Below are 20,999 nucleotides of genomic sequence, written 5' to 3'. Positions count from 1 at the left end.
GCAAATGTTTTTAATGGGGGTGGGATGAGGGGACTGGATGTATTTTTATTGCCCATTTTACCTAGATAACTGACAAATGGAATGGCCTAATTTCCCTGTTACCATCAACACTGCAAAACTATCCCCAAGTTATCATGTTCTCACTGTAGTGCTTTCCCTTGAGCATGTGGCTAAGATTTTTTTATATGTGTCCCTTGGGTCTTGTAGCTTCAGGAGTCAAGGACAATCTATGTCTCTTTCCCCATGAGTTGTGGCAGGACTGGGGTCTGCTTCCTGATGCGCATGGGGAAGTGTGACCTCAAGTCAGGGACTCTGGGGTGATGAGCCTGTATCCTCTTTGCGAATGAGGTAGATTACCCGTGAAAGCATTTTCTAGGTGTAGAGGCAAACAATTTGGAAGTATTGGAAACTGTATGTTCAGATGATTCAAGCATCAGGGTGCATGAAGAAAAGACAGTCAGAAACAGGTTGCAACAATGATTTTACTGGTGGCCTTTGGCATCTTCTGCTCTCAGTTCGTGTGGCTGTAATTTTGGAATTGAATGACTTTCCTACATTTCTAACAGTTTCACTCTGCTTGTGGTTATAATGATATTTGAGAGGCTGATGTTGTAAATATTAGATTTGCATTTATAGGAGGCTGCCTACATACTGAGTTCTATAAGAAATTATTCCCTCTAAGTGATTCAGCTAATGGACTACTCCAAGGATTAACATTTGCAGTGATTCAGTTCTCTTCACAAACACCTGTCTTTTGATAGTTTTTGGAATATTAGTTGGAACAAAACAATATTTTCTGTGGTTTTCCCCTCTGCAGCTGAAATTTCTTAAGAATATCTGACATTCAGAGTTGAAAATAAATGAAAATATAAGCATACAAGGCTGAACTGTCTGCTGTGTATTTTCTGGTATGAAACTGCCTTTCTTAAACGTATAATTTTCCATTCACCTTCCTTTTCTTCCTGCCCTAAAATGAAGAACTAAATGGAGAATTTACAATCTCAAAAAAATGGGGTTTACTGTCACATTCTAGCTAGAGTTTAATTAAAACTAATCTGTGGGTGCCAAGCTGCAGGCATTAACTAGAAGTTGATTTTATGGACTTCCATATTTTTTTCCCTTTTTACTTCCAACTTTTAGAAAGGAAGTTCCTTCTAAAGCATTAGGGTACCTTCATGGTGCCTTCAATACCTTGAGGCTTTATCTTCATTACTGAGTGGCAGAAAGATAACTTGGAGGGTAGAAAAATTTTAAGGATTTCAGAATCTGCTTACAGTTAAATGGAAAAGGTCGGTAGTCTCTCTCCTCTGTCCTTGGTTATACAGAAACAGAGGAACTGACTGCGTGAGACATCTATAACTAATCGTGGCGGTGTGTTCCCCTCCGCCCTTTTCTACTTAAGCAATAGCCACCAGTGGCGGTCGTGATGGCTGCATCCGGCTTAAGTTGGACTCTGGGGAGACAGATAACAACACAATAGCTAAGGGCTATAAATCTTGCTCAACAGCTGAGGGCTAGTTGAGCATGCGCCAACCAAAATACGGCTGGTATGCAAATGTGGCTATAGGTCCCTCATCTTACTGCATAAATAGTGGGCAGCCCAGGGCCCGTTGAGCACTCCTGCATGGCAGCAGGCTGCATGCCAGGATCTTCCCTTGAGTAGGGACGCCTCTCAAGGTTACTTCTTGAGGTTGAGAGAATCCTTATTGCGTCAGATACTCGGCAAGTTAATTGGGAATAAGCGCGCTGAAACTTTGTAGTTTTAGCTAAGTGATATAAAGGATTGATTGTGCATATATAATCCTCTAGACATAAACCATTGACCAAGTCTAGGATTAAGTCTGGATCCAGCTGCACCTATACTCCCCTCTGAGAAGGAGTTTAGAACACAAGGGGGTCCTCTCTGAACCTCATGACTCAACGGGAGGGTCTCCTTAACAGCTTTTCCTGACACTGTCAGTAAATGCAGTAAATAATCAAGTGGACCTTGCCATCGAATCTTGTTAAATCACTGTTGCATTTACCATTGAACTTTGTTAACTCATTACTTTATATCAATAAAGTATATTGTTGCTTCTCTCTTAGAAGACAAGTGGATCACTCTCTTTCTGCGACACTAATATGGCAAAGGGGGCACAGGGTGTGTAAAAAGGGCATGGATTTTGCAGCCAGGGTTGCACTGCAGGCTTCCACTTGATATATCAGTTTCCAAGAAATAACCAATAAATGGCAGAGTAAACAGTTGTAAGGAGCTTCCATAAGAGCACCTAAAGACAAATGATCCATTAACACTGTGGAATAAGAGATGGCATGTCTTTACCAAGAAAGCAGACAAGAGGAGCTGTAGGATAATGAGACATGAGGATAGTTACTAATGTGAGTGGTATATAAGGTGCCAGCTACATGGCATCTGAGTGACAGACATGAGAGACCCCAAGTTTGCTAAGCTATCAGCAGAAGCCAGAGGGTATAATTGCAGTGTGTCCCATTACTTTCTGTAATGCCTGCGTGCCTGCACGTCTGCATTGCTCAAATCCAGATTTTTCAGATCCTTTTCCTCTGCACTTTGTTCTGGGCTGCATTCTGGTTGCTGTCAGTTGGACTCATTTCAGCCTCTTTCTTTTGCTACAGCAGCGAATGTTGCCTGATTTTTTGGCAATTGTTCATGAAAGTTTTACAGATTTTTTTTTTTTTTCCCCCACATGTCATGTGCTGGCTCTCTGCTGCCTGTTAGTGTTTGTTTTGGTTACCTTTTGTAATATCTGACTACAACTTGCACCCTTGGTCTGTATTACAGTTTTCTGAGGTCAGTCTTCTTTACATCCCCTTCTGGGGTCAATCTTCTACATCTCATGCTGTATTTTTTAGTTCAGTTTTTGGCTTGATTCTTTATGTGAATTTTCTACACTCTTAGGACCAATATGGCCCTTGTGTTATTTGGAAGATTTGTTAGGTAGGTTTTGGGGGTTTTTATTTGGTGGCTTTTTGCAGGGAGGGGAGTGTTTGGGGTTTCTTTTTTTCCCCCAGAATTGCTGTTGTGGCTGCCTGTCTTTTCTGTGGATGTGCATTTTTGGGTTATATCTTTCTGGTACCCAGTGGGCAGATGCCTCTGAGCACTGCTAGTACTATGAGCCAACTAAAGGCTGTGTGACCATGGTTTGCATGGCGCTGAGCCCGAGCTAACATATCCTGCCTCTCAGCAGGACTTACTAGCTCAGTCTTCATGCCCTAGCCAACCAGCAGTTATGCATTTTCTGTCCACCTTGGAGAGTAGGCAGAGCAAGCTCACATGTGCTTGTGATTTGCTGTGTACTTCCTTCAGAGTACACAGCTCTTGAGTTCATCATTTTCCTGGTGGTTGTCTGACCATTCTCCTTTCTGATGGAGAGAACAGCAAGACAGTATATTTAGTTCAGACCCTGGCGTTAAAACCATATTCCAGGATTTAGTAAATCTATACACAAGACATTTAAATGTTGGTTTGGTTTTTTTTTTTCTTACTACCTTTATATCTGATAATTATCTTTCTGTTTGGAGGAGTTTGCCATCACTAGTTTCATTTTTGAGGGTATTATTAAAATTTGTGGTAATTTATCAGGTTGCATTTAGATTATATATATCAGTCTTACATTTTCTGCTTGGAGATGAGATATGGTGAAAGCAGATCTATTTCTGTTGTGGCAGACTAACAAATCCTTCACCTCACCAGGCTTTTGTTCCTTGGAGATAAACTAGTTCAAACACAGAATATACCAAGTAATACGGAATGGACAGAAGATCTGACGGTATTTCTCTAACATGAAGGTTGCAACCTCATCTCTCCTCAGCTGCAGTTCTACACAGAATTTGTTTACTACTTCTAAAATGTTGATGTAAAGTTTGTTTCACAAGTTGAATGGATGATAATTGCTGGTGGAAGTGGGGGAAGACCAGCTTGATCTGCCACTGGCTTTTTCTTTATGTAGCCTTCTCTGTGTGTGCAGACTTTGGAGAACATTAGTGCTATTTTTTAATAGAAAAGGATATGACTGACTTCCACTTTGTCCAATAGCAAAACAAGGTGCAAGGCACTTGAGCAGCGTATGTACTGGCATAAAAGTGATTTCTTGGGCAGAAGCACCTAAGTAGTTTCAGTGGAAATAACCTTTGACGGCGTGGAGCCTAGGTGACTTGTTTGGACGTATGCCTGTTGAAACGGTCTCAGATCACCCTCTCTTCAGTCATAATTTTATTTGGATCCCAGCTACTGTTCACATGCTGTTGTGATACATCCAAATGGAGGACTCCATCTTTTTCTCATTCTGAAATTGTTGATCTCTCACTGCCTCCAATTTCCTGTCCCTGCACATCCTGGGGTCTGGAACATTTTTGCCCGTGCTTTTTCTGTGAGCCGCTCTCATCATCCTCAGTATAAAGAGACCACATTATAGAGACATTATCTCCAGAGTTACTATTTATACATTTTAATTTGCACCCATCCAATATTTTAACTGTTCTGACGTGGATTCCAAGATTTTTGTTTGTTAGAAGTAGTTCCCTGGCAATACTGCGAAGGTCCTCAGGGAATTACAATGCAGAGATTTGCAGATGGTTAGAAACTTGCTCAGGTGTACTGTACAGGGTAGCGCAGACAGACTTGCCCAATGTTTGAAAGGTATGTATAGAAAGATAGTATATTTAATGTTAGTGATGGCACTTGAGCCTTTTTGCTCCATATAGTTGCAGATGTTTTTCATAGTGTTGGAGTGCTGGCCTTTTCAGATTTAAAACTTCCTCAAATGAGAAACTTTCTTCTCTCAGAAAGTTTCAACTATTATGATGAATGCTTCAGAGCTGTGAGTTGTGAAAATGGCTTTTTTACTATATTAAAAGGAAAAATTTCTAAAATATGACCGTGAGCATTCTAAAGACTGTTTAAAAAAATTGCAAAATGCAGTCTCAGGGGATTTTTGTTTTGTTTTATTTTACTCCCTACTTTTTTTTTTTTTTTTTTTTTGGCTTTTAATGCAGATTCCTTTAGCTGACTAAGAACAGTAAAACTAATGGGATGAAATCTTTAACCCTGCAGTCCCTTGTTCCACGTAAACTCATTCATCAATGGCCTTTTAGGAGCCCATAGCTCCTTGATTTCCCTAAGGAATGCCCAGCCTATACCTTCCAGTTCATATAAAAATCTTGAGGACAGTTTAGTCTGCCCTGTGGGCCATTCTCAGTTCCTGCGTTCCGGATGGCTGTTTAGATTTACTGTGGACAATAGTTCTAATTGAGTGACAGTGGGAAGGCCATGTTTTACTGCCATTAGGAGAAGCAGTGCGTGGGCGGATTGGGTACTGACTGTTGTTGGGGCTTAGATTGGACTTAAATGTACCTCTGATTATGAGCAGGAAATGAATGGGATTTCGAGCTATGGGCAGTGTTAGAAGACAGACTATGCCATGAAGACTGAAACCTAGCTTTGTCAGATAGGATAATGTTAGGGATCCTTCATAGAGGGATTAGTCAACTAAAAGGAAGTCTTACTGAGTTTAGTCTGGAATTGTTCTTTATGTTTGATTTACCTGTAACCGGTTTTTTTTTTAGTCACGTTCGTAAAAACCTGATTTACAGAGTAAATTTTTTCTCTGTCTTGCAATTAAGTTTGTAAGAAGCAAGATAAATCAAGGCAAAATCAACAGACGTAGGTGCTCTATGGAAGAAGCAGATCCAAACAAAGGCATCTTTGCCAAGATGTGCCTCTAGGACCTGTACTGTGGGAGAGGATTTCTTGCCAGTCTGTGAAAACCAGTGTATTAGCAGATGGTGACCTTTGGGAAGTAGTTGTGTGTGCTGGGCTCAGAAGGAGCAGATGGCTCTGGGCAAACCTCAGACACAATATACTGAAACGAATTCATAAATATTCAGGGTGTGGTAAAGACTGTACGTCTATGAACATTCCTCTCAGGGCAAATGTGGTGTGTGTGGTCTCATTCTACCCTGCTTACTCCTTCCTTGCTGGACATCAGGCACGATGATGCCACAGTCTGTGGGGCTGTGCAGTGTATCAGAATAAGGAAAGGGGATATTTTGGAAGGAGATTATTGGCATAGCTGCCTGGTCTGTACAGGGAAGTGGAGAAGAGACAAGGGACTCTACAGGAAACCAGCTTTGACACTGCCTTAGCTTTTGGAGATTCAATATTTGCTTTGTTGTGGCTGAGTAACTTGTTGAGGTAGGGATGGAATGAAGTGTGTTTCTGAGGTCGGTATTATTCACAGCTCTCCAGTGATGATAAGAGCATAAGGATCGACCATGTTGAATTCTTGCTCTGCTTTTTTTATGTTCGGTGTTTTTGGACTCCTGTGTTGTTTGTTCAGTTGATACGTGCTTCTCTTATTGCAAATGAGTCTGGACTAAGGGTAGGTGCAAAAAAACCCAAGAGAGTAATCAATCTTTTAGGCTCCATTTATATTTTCAGTTTATTTTTCCCAGGAAAAATTAATCTTGTTTTGCTAATAGGTGGATATGCTGCCAAGTACCAAGTATACCTGCAAAAAAAAATGAGCAGCATTTTCTCCAGTATAAGATTTTATGTACAGAGTAAGATGGACCCACCGTCTTGGCTGCTTCATGCTGACCTCATGAATGGATTTGGGCTCATCAAAGATATCTTGCTGATGTAATGAATCTGAGAAGTTTGATTTGTTAAAGATCTGTTGGATCACTTAGTACTTTCACTGTGGGTCTGTGCAGAATTACTTCTCATGAAGTATTTTCACTTAAAAATTTTTCATTTATGGTGATTTATTAGTGTTTTATTTCTAATGTTTATGACACACATTGTTTCTCAAAGGATCAATTTTTCAGGGCAGTCACCACTGAGGGTGCTCTGCATTTGTGAGATTGCACTGAATTTTGGAGCCAAGAGGGAGGCATTACGAACTACTAGCTGGGATTTTAGTGATGAGCTGCTAAAAAGCATCTTTGTAGGAAATGACCGCATTTATGATTCAGTCATTAGGGGTTATAGACATTTCCATTTCAAAACTAAATTTCAAGGGTTCCAGTTTGTTGTGGGTTGACCTTGGCTGGCTGCCAGGTGCCCACCAAGCCACTCTCTCACCACGCCCTCCCAGCAGGACAGAGGGAAAAAATACGATAAAAAAACCCCTCATGGGTCAAGTTTAATGGGAAAAAAGCAAAGGCTGCACACTGAAGCAAAGCAAGAAAAAGATTTATTCCTTACTTCCCATCAGCAGGCGATGTCCAGCCACTTCCGGGAAAGTAGGCCTTAATACACATAGTGCTTCAGAAGACAAATGCCTTAATAAGCAATGCCCACCATCCCCCTTAGCTTTTGTTGCTGAGTATGATGTTTTATCATATGAAATATCCCTTTGGTCAGTTTGGGTCAGCTCTCCCAGCTGTGTCACCTGTCAACCCCTTGTCTGTCCGCAGCCTACCGGTCTATGGGTGAGCTTGGGGAGACATCCTTGATGCTGTGCAAGCAGTGATCAGCAATAGCCAAAACATTGGTGTGTTATCAACTCTGTTCTAGCTACAAATACAAAGCACAGCACTATATGGGCTGCTATCAGGAAAGTTAACTCCATCCCATCCAGACCTGATATGCAGTTAAGTCATTCATTATAGTGATATTTACAGCTCCTATACAGAATATTCTTTTCTATGGTAAATTGGTTTGAAGCAATTAAATTGCATTTTAATCCCTGATTTTGTAGTAATTAAAAGTTTTCTGGGTAAGAAAAACTTGAATTTTTAAATTATCTAAAATTGGAGATCAGTCAGCAGTTGTGTTCTCCCCTCTTCATTCATATGCATTCTTGATACTGACCAGGGTTTTTTTTAGATCCAAGTTCTGAATGACTGATGGCATCTTTATTATTTGACATTTTCTGGAAACTTGGGGTTTTTGTTCTTTTGAACTTAAAATAACTACTGGTGTTAGTGGGCCACATTTCACTGAGCTGCAGTCTTCATGAAACATTTGTTGTGATTTTTATAACTTAAAACTACATTTTCAAGTTAGATAGCAAAATCCAATAATGCATATATTAACTCTGCTAACATTTTAAATAATTTTTTTTTTTTATGATTGCAGAGTAGTTGCTCTGAAGAATATAGTTAACCTCACTCCTGTGAAGTGATTTATTAATAGAGAGTAGGAGCCCTTTTTAGCTGACTGGAGGATTAAAATAATGTGATGTTAAAACTATCTAGTTCTCTCCTTCTCTTCTTCTGTTCCTTTGTAAGATGAATAAAGGTCATTTGAAGTTAATGGCTGATACATTTGGAACTAATAACAGGAAATGCTCTTTCTAACAATAGGTAATCTCTCTTATAGGCAGGGCTGAGCCCATTTCTTATTATAAGATGTGTTCACTTGCTCATAATTCTGGTAAACTTTAAGCAGTAAGGCTGAACATTTCCATGTCAGCTGTCTGCCTCAGGCCAAATTTTGAATTTTAATGCAAAATACTCAGCTATTTCCAAGGCTGAGACTAGGACAAACTTTTATATCATTATTTGAAATTCTTGATGCTTTTTTTTTTGTTGTTGAACAGCTCAGTTGTCTTAGCGTTTAGGGCTGAAGAGTTGAAGCTTGCTGAGATGGAAGAAAGTCTTTTGTGTTAGGCACATGTCCTTGGCCATGGAAGTCTGTCCAAATTTGGTAAAGTTTTGTATGACTTCAAATAAAAAAAGTTCACATATACTTGTAAGACCTCTTTCTAAGTGCCAGACAGTCCCAGAATATTATGTCCACCCAGTATATTCAAGGAAGCCTCTGAGAGTCAGTGGGAAAATGGAGAGCCATTTGGTAGAAGTATAGGGACATAAGAGGCAACAGAAAAAGCATATTTGAGAAAGGTATTTGAAGTGCCTTGGGTAAAGGGATTTAGTAAGAAGCCATGGAGAGATAGATCAGGCTAGTTTAGAAGCTCAGAGGGAGACAAAGTGATACCTGATAATGGTGGTCAAATGGAAGGACAGGTGCAGAGGGGTTGAATGTGGGGCAGATGAATAGAAAGGCATGGGCCACCGGCCGATACTTTCGTCAAAAGCCTGAGTGGAAGCACTGTTTCCTTAGTCTCAGGGTGGCGTGAAAAGAATATACTCATGTGAAATCTACAGTCATTTGTGTATGAATTTCAGGTAGCTCTAAGGTGGAACACAGGAAAAATGGTAATTTGTTGCTGTGGTCATTTACTGCAGTGCATCAAGGATTTGTATGATGGACCTATGCATGAACTATATACAATGATAAATATATACAGTAAAACTGCATTTAAAGAAAAAGCAAAGGTTATGAACATACACATCAAGGACTAGGATGGGCAGGACAAACTATATTCTACTGTGAAACTTTACTTTTGTGATCTAGGGGTATTTTTTCCTGTGTATCATCACCTTAACATTAAGTGCTTGCTGGTGAAATAAGCCTAAGCCAACCTTTAACTAAAAATTTGGTGCATAAGCTGGATGTTCTCTGGTTATCAGTTGTGTAAAGGAGAATACTGCTTTTTGTACTACTGCTCTTCCATGTGTTGCAAAATCTGGATATGTGTAGTGAATAAAGCAGGGTACATAGGAAGTAGAAAGAAGTTGTTATGGATAAGGTAGCTGAATCCATCTGTGGATACATGGGTCCCAACTCTGTTGCTACAGAGTTTTGTCTGCTGCTCGACAGTGGCTTAAGATTTTGCAGATTTCATCATGTTTCTTTATGCAGAAATTGAGATTCCCAAGACTGATTTGTAGAAGTACTGGGTATTTGTACAGGTAACTTAAGTCTATAATTTGAGCATATTCAAGTGTTAGGAATTTGAGAGTGAACAGCCTGAAACCCCTGTATGTTTTTTGAAGTTAAGCTTTTTTCACCTCAGTTTGCAGGTTGCCCTAGAAGTGTGGATAATGCTATTCCTACTTTCCAGGGTGCATTATGAAGATTGATTAATGACTGTGATGAGAGCTATAAAAAAGCTCCTGCGGAAACTAATATCCCTACCTTGACGGTAGGATTTGAATAGTCTGGTTCAAAAAAGGACCAGAACATACGGACCCATCTCTGCTGTGTACAGAATAAAGGAGGGGGACTTGTCAAAGGGTAATATATGAGTACCTGATTAAAGACAATATCCTAATGCATATGTGCAAGAGGGACAAATTAAGCTTGTACTGGCAGCCATTCCCTAACTTATGAACGTTTGACTTTGCAATCCTCTAAATACTCTTTTCATGCAGCATTTTTTTAACATGTAATTTATGTTTCAACCGGGGAAGAGACTGGTAGACTCATCATGAAGAGAGGCTGAAATGTGAAGCTGTGTATTAGAAGACCTCTAGATTTAGTTATAGCTATTTTGGAGGGAAAATAAGTGCTTGCTTGATGCTGTGTTGGCATCTGTAGTTCTGTGGTTACTGCTCTGAGAATGAAATGACCACAGAGAGTGATCTTTCCACAGCTGCAGTATGCATGGAGGTGAGCCCACAGCACACCTGGAGGAGGCATTTCCTTGGGCACTGGGGAATTTTGTCCAGTTGCTGCCTGTCTCTGTGGATGAAGGCAGGCTTTTCCTTTACGGGCTGAAAGCCTTTCACAAGTGCTTTATTTACAGTAAAAAAGAATTGCTACATTGCTAGAGGCACATTGTGGAAAATGAAAACAACCCTGTTCTTCTGTATTTTCTATTCTGTAGGTAAAATACAAAAGAGACTTTGAAGAAAGCAAAGGAAGAGGGTTCAGTATTGTGACCGATACGCCCGAGTTACAAAGACTGAAAAGGACTCAGGAACAAATCAGTAATGTATGTGACTGCCACCTAAAGTGATTGTAGATGGAGAAATAGTGTGTCTAAGAAAAGGCGTGTTTGTTGGTGTTTTTGATGAAGTCTGTGAGAGTGAAGAATCTGATTTTGGTGACCGATTTGTGTATGTCAGATTTTGAAGTGTGTGTAACTTTATTCCATGGACTTGTACAGCACATTGGCAATGTGTGTTCACCTCTCCAGCTTTCAGCAAGTATGCTCAAAGTATTTGCTATACTAAAATGATTTGACACTTTTTGCTTTAATAGATTTACCAGCACGTAAGAATACTTCTGTAACTTTCTATTTACATGTAAACTATATAAATTATATGAGCTATAAAGTTTTGTCTTTTTTTAGCAGGGGCTGTCAAAATTAGCATAACTAGTAAGGTGGAGTTTTCTAGAAGCAGTTAAAATTTTGATACTGAGTTTTAAAAGAAAAAATATGCAAGGCAATGTTCTGCAAGATGAGAAAGGAATGGCACATAGCAAAACTTAACCATGTGTTTCATTAACTTAGAGCTTGAATGCAGAATGCTTTCAGGAGTGGGATTTTTAAAAATGGGACTTTTCCTTACTTATGTTTTCACTAGGAAAGTAATTTATTTATATTGTATTCCCTTGTAACATGTTTAACTCACTGCATGGTGGAATATTGGGAGATACGTAGGGCGAGTTATGATATGTGTGAAATAGGTAAGAACTAGAGGCAGCTAGAAATGATACAGAATCAATACCGTTAACTTGTCCTGGCTTCCCTCCTGATTGCTCTTCTGCTGTGAGAATATGTCTCCATAGATGATTTTGTGAAAATTTTTTTTAATCATTCATTGTAATAATAAAATAACAGCATGGCATCAGAGGCACCTAGTGTAAGTATGATCAGAAGAAAATGATGGAGTTTATTTACTTGAAAGAAAAAACTTTTTTCCGGTTAGGATGTTAGTGAAAAAAAAGAGTCACTGAAAATTACTAGTTTATCACAGCAATGGAGATGTACCATTCTTGCTGAAGCATTCACTAGTTAAGATTTTGATGTCCAGAGCTGGTCTTTGAGGTGAAAACTTAGGACTCGTTTCCTTGAGCGTTGTCCAATGGGGAGGACAGTTAATTTAAGAGCTGTGCAAATGCTCCTGTGCGTAGATAAGACGAGAACAAAAGCTCATATCTTATTTTAATGCTGGGGGTAACTGAAATTTCTGGTTTGTGAGAGAGAAAGATGTATTCTTCAGAGTGGCAAAAAGCATGGCCATTAAGACTTCTATTTGGGATCTGGGAAACTTCAGCGAGTCCCTGGTTTTAATCAGCTGTATTTTTTATTCAGGCTACGAACTTAAATTAAGTCCTCTCATGACCTACATAGCTTCCTCAAGCAAGAGCAATCTTTCTGTGTGGGGTAGTTCTGGAACGCATCAAGGAGATGAAACGAGGAATGCTCTGATGAATACTTAATCCCTTGCATGGGTCTGCTCTGTTAGGAGAGGTTGAGAGGAGTACCCTACAGCAGGCCTGCGGTACTCAGTTTTGGATATTGGCATGCCAAGAAATTTAATTAGATCTCCCAAGTCCAGTACCCTCAACATCAGAATATAGAATAGTATGACAGCTCACTTGCATACTCTTTCTCTCTTGTTCAAAGCATATTGGCTTCTCCTTTGTGGGAAGGCGGGAAAATAAAAACAAACAAGTAGTTTTGTGAAATGGTAAAAGAGTTTTCTTCCCATCTCTATTTTGGAGTAGGACAAGGGGGTTTCTCTTCTAGCAGAGGATGTTGTTGCACAATTTTATGATACTGTCTGGCTCGTGAACCAAAGGTATCTACCTGCCTTTTCAGACCCAGAACTGTCTTTTTAAATGTGAAAAGTGTTTTGGTTTTTTTTTTTTAGTATTTTTCCTTGGTCACTCCTGTCTCTTCGTTTCTAACCACCCAGTCTTAACAATATAGATTTGTTCCATCCAGTCATAACAATACGGAGTTGTTTTCTTTTCTTGATGTATGTAGCTGACAGATTCCAAGTCATGGACTCTATTAGAAATAATTAATCTTGAAGGGTAAAATGAAATTTTAAACTGTGCGTTATAAAAGAAGTTGCATTTCATTTACACTTACACTTTAATAATAATTTGATTTATAGCATTGTATTGTAGAAAGATAATTCTGCATAGGCCACAACTTGAATGTAATTAGAAAACTCCTGTATTATAGAAATGCATTCCACACAGGGTAGTTTCTGTATTTATCAGATAAACAGTATACATCACGGACTAAGGATCTAATTAAGGTTTCAAGACACTGAAAGGTAAGCACTTTAATAATTCTAAAATAATTTTACTTTTCATATATAGCAAAATGGAAGAATACTAATATATATATATGTATTTAATTTTCAGTTTTGCTTTGATTTCACCTTGAAGTATTAGAAACTTCTCAAAGAGCCTATTTGAAACAAAATCATAACAACTTCATTGACGGGGTAAGTGAGCACAGTTAAGTGTGTAGCTATTCTTGATGAAGATAAATAAAACAATAAAACTAATGACAGTAGATATTATTTAACAGAAATCTTTATAAAATATTTTTGTCCTGATATTAAGTTTTGCAGCATACATGAATATTAGCACAGTGCTCTGACTTTTTAAAGAATCTCTTACACTATCAATATAAACCTTGTGAGGAAAAAGGTTAGTGGGGTGGGGGGAGTGGGAGGAGAGTGGGTTGATGGAGGGAGTTGGATTTCAGTTGCTATTTTGCCACCAGCAATCCTGCCTCTGAAGACAGACCAAACTCATGGAATTTATTTTGTGGCTCGATGGATGTATCAGGACCAGAATGGAGTTTCTTAGAAAAGAATAAAATTTACCCCAGTGTCTCATGTTTTTTTAGCATTAAAAGCCTAATTCTGCAGATGTACAACATGCTTGTTAGAAAGAATCACAAAGTCTCTTTGGGACATTCAGGTTCAGCTGCCCCAAACTACAACTGTTACAGCTTCTTAGCATTGAGTTAGCTTGAAAGGTGTAAACCACACATACTAGCATCCTAGTCTAGATTGATGTAAGCAAGGCAGCATAAACTAAGCAGCTTTTTTAACTGATGAGTTTGCAGGATTTTTAGCACCCTTTGCATGGCTGAGCAGGCAATTTAAAATTTAAATAATTTTTATGAATTAATATGTGTGAAAATGTTTTATAATTATTATAAAAAATATATATGCTTATAAGTATCATAGAAGTTTATTAGTATTTTTTCAGTTATTCCAGATATAAAATTTCCATCACTTCTGCTGCAGATGTCACTGTTGCTTGGGATTGAATTTGTAGTTAATACACACAAAATTTATACTGTTCACACAGAGAAATGTGTTAATTTTTTTAGAAGACCTTGCAGTGTTTTTCGTCCATCTTGAACTTTGAGAGGATTTTCAATATGAATGCAAATATTCTCAAAATGAAGACAATACCACATATTTTTATAGGTGATTTTGCCAATAAGCTAACTGTAAACTGATTTTACAAGGAAAAAGTTAAGGTGGCAAAAGGAAGAGAATAGTTAAAGAAGATGGCAAAAGTTTATTTATTGATCTGTCATGACACATGGCTAAATGAAGAAGTGGGAACTCAATCTAATAGTATTTCCTTCAGGGAAATGGAACACTTTCAGCAGTTTGTAGCAATGAGCTGCAGCCTACTGCCACTGCACTTTTATGTCTAGATATATGGCTTGAAGCATGTTTTATCCTATGTGAAATAAGTTGCTCTTTCTTAAATCTGTTCCTGGTAAATGTCTGCGAAGTATAAAGCAAAACAGGTGTCCATACAAATTGATGGAGTGAGAAGCTTTCATTAAGATAAAGGCCAGTGCTTGGATAGTAGGGGTTGCTGACTTAGTTGTATGGCTGGAAGGATGCATGGAAGCTTTCACAGTGGTTGCCCTCATTACAGTGAGAGCTCATGTAAGCATTTCTCACTTCCACATTCATGCTGTTAGGAACTTAAGTCATGTGGGAGCAAGAAGCAGCGTATATCTGTGCCATTCTTCCCTTTGAGAGCTAGCAAAGTGAAGTCATGCAGTTCATTTATATGTATGTGACTTGTTTTCCAGGGGGTTTGGATTGTATTCAAAATGAAAACTATACCTTAAGGTAAAAAAGGAAAATAAGAAAACAGATTAAATCTGGTTTACAAAGCACATTTCCAAGTTATCCTATTTTGGTGAAGACCTTAAGTTATGAAGGACGGTAGAGTTAGTAAAGAGAAGGTCACTGAATCACCCCTGGGGGGTGGGGGTGTCTCCCCCATATACAGGGAGTTGAACCCCTCACTGAGTTTAGTGAAGCCTGTATTGGATGCACAGAGAGAGAGCATGAAAATCTTGTAACATTCTCAAAAGCAGTGTATGTGGATTTGAATGAGAAAGGCTATGTATGTATTCATTGTCTTTAATGAAATAGAGTGCATGTGTTTTTTAGCGTTAAGGGTCACATTCTACCTCCAGTTAAATTCATACAGCTTCAGGGGAAGCAGCAGAGGACAGGATTTCCCCCATAATTTGAATCAACTAAATACCTGTTTTCTGGAGAAAGACACAAATGATAAGGAATTGGGTACTACCTCAGATGTGACATAAATATGTCTTCATGAAGCAACTAAATGAGGAAACAAGTGACTTGTGCACATCTGCACATCTGAAATTAGAAACTGTCCCTAACAGACATTGAGCCATGGCTCCATTTTTAGAAGCTATTGGCACAGTTGTTCAGCCTGTTTACTTGCTCGAACGTAAAATAGTCTCTTAAATTGCCAAAACAGATTGTAGACAAAATTGTCAGAAGATGTTAACAACAAGGCCTGGAGCTCCATTTTTAGGATTCACAGCATAAAGCCTGCAGAGACTCATCTCTAAGGGCTTTTTTCCCTCCATTGAATTCAAGTGAAGGAGAAGAATAGCATGAAAGGGAACAAGAAAAATTGACAGCAACATCAATGTCTACATTTCACAAAACCAACCATGGCACATCAGCGAAGAGACTGGGTAAGCATGTTAAATCGCATACAAAAAGAGCTTATATTGTTCTAGGCAATGCTGGGATTTTCACTGCTTCTGAAATGATTCATACTTTATCTGACTGTCTTTATATTCCTAAGCATGATTTTTTTGTTGTTTCATTTGGAAAATATGCATTTAATCATATATGACAACTGTGTCTACTAACATAGCACTTGCTGACCAGTGTATGAAGTGCTGCATGCCGTAGCAGGTGTAGAAGGCTCAATACACCATGGTACTGATTGCCTTCTGCTCCTGTTGGTTCCTCTGACAGTTTAACATGAACTGCAACTCCAAGAGCTCTTCATTATTTGGTATGCTGTAGGCTTAATTCCACACAACTGCATTTCAAATATGCTGCATATAATTCATGTGATTAAGCATCTACCAGTTGCGTTCAACAGCATTTTTTTCTGGCTGGAAGCTAGGAGGTTGAATATGTCATTCCTATTGCTAATACAAATGTATCTCTGCAAGAAGATGGAGTTCCTGTTGTGCTCCTCTGCAGTGACCATACATGCATAGAGTCGTGTCCAACCTTGTCCCTTTTCTGAATTATCTTCTAATCTTGCTTTGTATAGATACATACAAGTGGAAATTCTGAGAAGCCCCAGATCCTTTGGCTTTCTAATATTTCCGTGTTAAAGTTTTTTGACTTCTCATTTTGAGTAAGCAGGAAAAAATCTGCCTTGAAATGTAGAGTCCTAATAAATGCTTTAGAAATGACTTAGCAGAAGAATCACATTAATTTTCAGTGACTATGAATATTTTTTGCAGATTTTTATATAGGTTTCATATACTGTACAGTTTTCAGAAATTTGTAAAATGACTGAACAGATCCTTAAGAAATGATGAGTCTAAGGAAATGTAAGTAATATTTTAGATAGAACTTGTGCTAAGTGAGGAACTGGAAACCTTTGAGAACACATTTCAAACCTCAGTGTGTATTCTACTTAAAAAAGGAAAATCTTTCTTTAATGATCATTATCAAAGTATTATGCAAAGTTAGAAAAAGACAGCATTAATTTAACCCCTATGTATATGAATTCTTTACCTACACTTTCAGTAAAAAGTCTTAAATTATTTAATGGCATGCAACTTTGTCCACTTCTTTTTGCTTTGATCCCTGTGTAGAACAATGGTCAGCAAGCATTCAGCTTTGTAACATTTTCTTTCATTTACTGTTTATTTACTGTACGGTATGATATTCCACACACCATAAAATGTTGTAAAAGCAACCTGTAACTTCTTTGTGGAGTTTTCCTCAAAGCTCCTTTCTCCCTTCTTTTAACTCTATTGAATGAAATTGTTTTCAGAGTTGGCTAAGAAATGGGGAAGTATTGGAATCCCCTTTTACGCGGTCCTTATTTACACGAAGAACTAGAGCACGGAGATTAAAGTATTCATGCTAATCCGGTAAGTGGCACCTAGAGTAAACCATTATCTTCTATGTCAGCCTTCCGTTAGAGGTAGAGAGAGACACTTTTGCTAGGGAATTTTACAGCTGTTCGCTGGGGAGGAAGAGATCACTGAGAATCCAGAGCAGTGTGTTCGTGATTCATCAGGGGTGTCGCTGACTTCTTCTTCTGTCCCCATAAATTTTTCAGATTCTCTTTGTTGGTTTCCCTTTCTTAATCCTTGTGATATACATGACAATAGCTCCCAAGGTGTGGGAAGAAACAGTATTTTTAGACCCCAAAATGCCAAGTTAAAGGATACTTTTTGGAATGTCAGATACTCATTACAGTTATTATGTATGGTGGAATTTATTATGTATTCAGTTGGAATTGAATGATTTAGTTGACTTTAGCTACTGGAAAAGTTCTGCTGAGCAGGTGGACTTCCAATTTGCAGCAATGTATAACTCAGTCACATTAGGTCATATTCCATAGGGGTAGTAAAACAGATATCCCTAACATGGTGACATTCTTCACCTGCTGAAGATCAGCTTCCTGGTCCAGAGCTGGAAAAGCATTAGAGTCTATCAGTGACATTGTTATAAGACTACTTTGTAACAAAGGTGGAAAGGTGCATAACTCGTCACTAGAAAGAACAGAAGCATTTTACCATTGAGAAACTTGGAAAACAAACCCCTGCCCAAAAGAGGCAACTGCATTTGGAAAAACTGTTAACATGAAAAATAGGGATTTATAATGGGTGTTAGTGAGTTGTTTGAGCTATTATATCCCATACTGCCCATAATAGCATTAGATGTGTAAATTCAGATAGGCATTTGGGTAAGTCCATTGCAACACTAACCCCAAATCTATACTGAAGTTCTGGTTAGCTACTAATGTGCGAGAGAAACGCCACATCAGCAAATTGTATAAAATGGAAGTGCTTGTCTGTCAGACACAAGTCTATTTGGACTTGAATGGCATGTGACCTTGGGACAATTTCTGCTTGGGGAAGGCTCCCTTTCAGCAGCCCCACAGTGAGGATGGATAAGTGACCTCATAAGAACCCTCACAAATGTGAAGCTGAAACTGTCCTCAGAGATGTAGGGGGAAATATTTTAGGTTAAGTGGATCTCTGGTAGAGAAAGCAAGCAGATGTGATGCCTACATAGCTGCCTCTTAAATGGTCTTATTCTATCTGGCTTTATTCTATAGGCTTGGTTAGGAAAAACTCTTTTCTCTCCTTTTTTAGCAAATGTAATATGATTCATATTATTGTGGTTTATTATGTTTTTTCCTAGGATTTCAGAAGTCTTTTTTATAAGTTTGTAGAAGAAATTGCTGTAACTATTGCTTATTTTCTTCTGTATCACTGCTTTCATATGAAATTAGTTGATTACAAAAGTTATAGAGATATTATGATGTTGAAATACATCTCAAAGTTTCAAAAAGTTTTCAGTGAAGTTCCACAGGGAATAGTATAGTCTTTCTGATTCTAATTTAAATAAATAAGTTTGACAGGATGACTGTAACCTTGCTCACTTGACAAAATAAAATGAGTTGTGTGGTGGAAGTAAAGCAAGCCGTCCAGAAAAATCCCCAAAGGCATAGATTTACTGCATTGTGTAAGTGGGTCAACTCATGCATGAGAAATGAATGCTAATTGCAAACTGGTTGCAAAAATGTAGGCTTTAAGTAGAATTGAATCAAATGATAACCTAAATATTTTGATAGACATGTCCTGTCATGCTTCTCTTTAGAAAACAGCAACAAAGCTGAGCATTACAGAGAAATAATTAAAACATGTATTTGTGGTATGTTAGAACAGTGTCATTGAACTCCAGAATCAAAGGCGTTGGATTCATTTATGTCACTAGCATTGGTAAATTTTAAGTTGAACCTGTATTTGGTTAAACCTGTATTTGGGTTGATGGGTTGCTTTGCAGGAGATACACTTTAATTCAGTAAAGAATGCTCTATTTTCGATGATCAAAACGTTCAATCCAGTCTAGAAAAATACCTCTTGGGCTTTTTCTGGTTAAAATAACAATAAAATAGAAATACCTAGTTAGGAGATATGAAAGAAAAAGATAGAATTTTCTGTCTTACTTGTTTCATCTTCTATTTGTGATATAACATTCATATTGCAAGGCAAGGCTTATATGAAAGGCATCAGTAATTTAAGAAACCACTACATAATCTTCAAATATATAACATAACATTTAATGGACTTCATTTTTTATCCACAGTAATTACCATATCTTGTCAACAGATGCATGTGTTACAGATACAGAAGTAAACCTCTAGGTCAATATGTCCTTATTTAAAACTCTGAATGTCCTAATTGGAGGCTAAAACCGGTATGTAAATCTGAGCAATAAATTGACAGTTATGCTATTTTCACATTTTTCTGCAGTATTGACTATATTGCACATGCCTCTTTGTACTGCAGTTTATGGAATGAAAAATTCCAAGCTTTAATGAAGACAACTATAAAAACTGTTTTGTGGCAACTGTTGTAAGCACCTGTCTGTCATATGACTAAAGGACTTGAGTCTCTCTTTAAACACCAGTGACTTAAAGACTTAATCAACTTGGAACATTTCTGATATTTAAGTATATGGCTTTTTCTGTTGTGGTACTAAGCAACTAAATAATGACAAAAACCCAACAACTTTTTCCTGTGTCCCTTGAATATATTTAAGCAATATCAAAATCACTCATTATTTTTAATGAGTATATATTTTTGAAGCCAGTGTTTTTTACATATAGTAAAAAGAGAACGAAAGTAAAACCCCTTCATAGTAGCTCAACTTGAGCGCTAATTAAAATGAAGCTTTTAGAATGAGAAAAAATTAATTAGCCAAAAAGTTGAGAACCAGGAGTTAGCACCTCTAGAGATCCTTGAGTATTTAAATGCTTGCAAGGAAAAGATAATTTGTAATTTCCTAGTTTTCCTATATTGTCCATTACCCTCTTATCATTTCAGCTTTTAATTCTGTCTTATCTGATGCTTTTGGTTTTTTGTGCATCAGTTGCTACGGCAGCATCTTAGGCAGTAAACCTCCTGCTGAAGAACAAGATGCTCTGCTTCTAAAGCTAATACCATCTTTAGTCTTGATCCCTGGAGATTTGAATGTCTCACCCCTATGATGCTCACAGACTTCATTGACCTTGACAGCAGGGGTATCTGGTCCTCTGTGGCACTCAGTTGGTTTTTTTTTGCATGTTAACACATATGTCTGTGATTTACTTAGCCTGTCAGGAGACACATTAGTTGTGACAAAGCCAGCACTGTAGTAAGTATAATGATTAAACTTTTTAACCATCCTAACACAAGAAGGGGAAGTAGCAAAAGTTTGCATGTGCTGTTTCTGCTTGTGTCTACAAAGATCTCGGAGGATAGGAGTTTACTTTTTGAAAAAGCAGGTTACAGTGCCGCAAGTATTGCTTTCTAACCCTTTCTGCTCTCAGTATTATTCAAATAACGATTTAGTTACAGAAATGCTTGTGTACTTTGTTGAAAGGTTCTTTCTGTGGCTCACACCAACATAGTCTCGCTGTTAGCAACCACAATATTTTAATGGAAAACTGAAGTATTTTTTCTTCAGATCTACCTTGAGTTAATTTCTTTCTCTCCTGTCTTTTCTCAGTTGGTAATTAGTGACCCTGTTCAGTCCCCCAGAAAGACGAGGTATAAAGGGGCAGATACTGAATATTTCACTAAGCAAGCCAGAGGCAGGAAATAGAG

The 20,999-nt window shown here is 38.1% G+C and overlaps 1 protein-coding gene across 2 annotated transcripts in view; it reads left to right on the top strand.

Annotated features, from left to right (window-relative positions):
• Positions 1-20,999, top strand: part of NEBL (nebulette) — a 274,542-nt gene that overhangs the window by 116,522 nt on the left and 137,021 nt on the right. For both annotated transcript variants that reach the window (XM_041122468.1, XM_030008943.2), the window contains exon 4: positions 10,695-10,802. In XM_041122468.1, the coding sequence (XP_040978402.1) occupies positions 10,695-10,802 (108 nt within the window). The remainder of the gene's footprint in view (positions 1-10,694; positions 10,803-20,999) is intronic.

The sequence above is a fragment of the Aquila chrysaetos genome, chromosome 3, assembly GCF_900496995.4.
Source record: "Aquila chrysaetos chrysaetos chromosome 3, bAquChr1.4, whole genome shotgun sequence".
NCBI lineage: Eukaryota > Metazoa > Chordata > Aves > Accipitriformes > Accipitridae > Aquila > Aquila chrysaetos.
The sequence above is the reverse complement of the archived record's forward strand: the minus strand, read 5'-3'. Positions and strand labels throughout refer to the sequence as shown.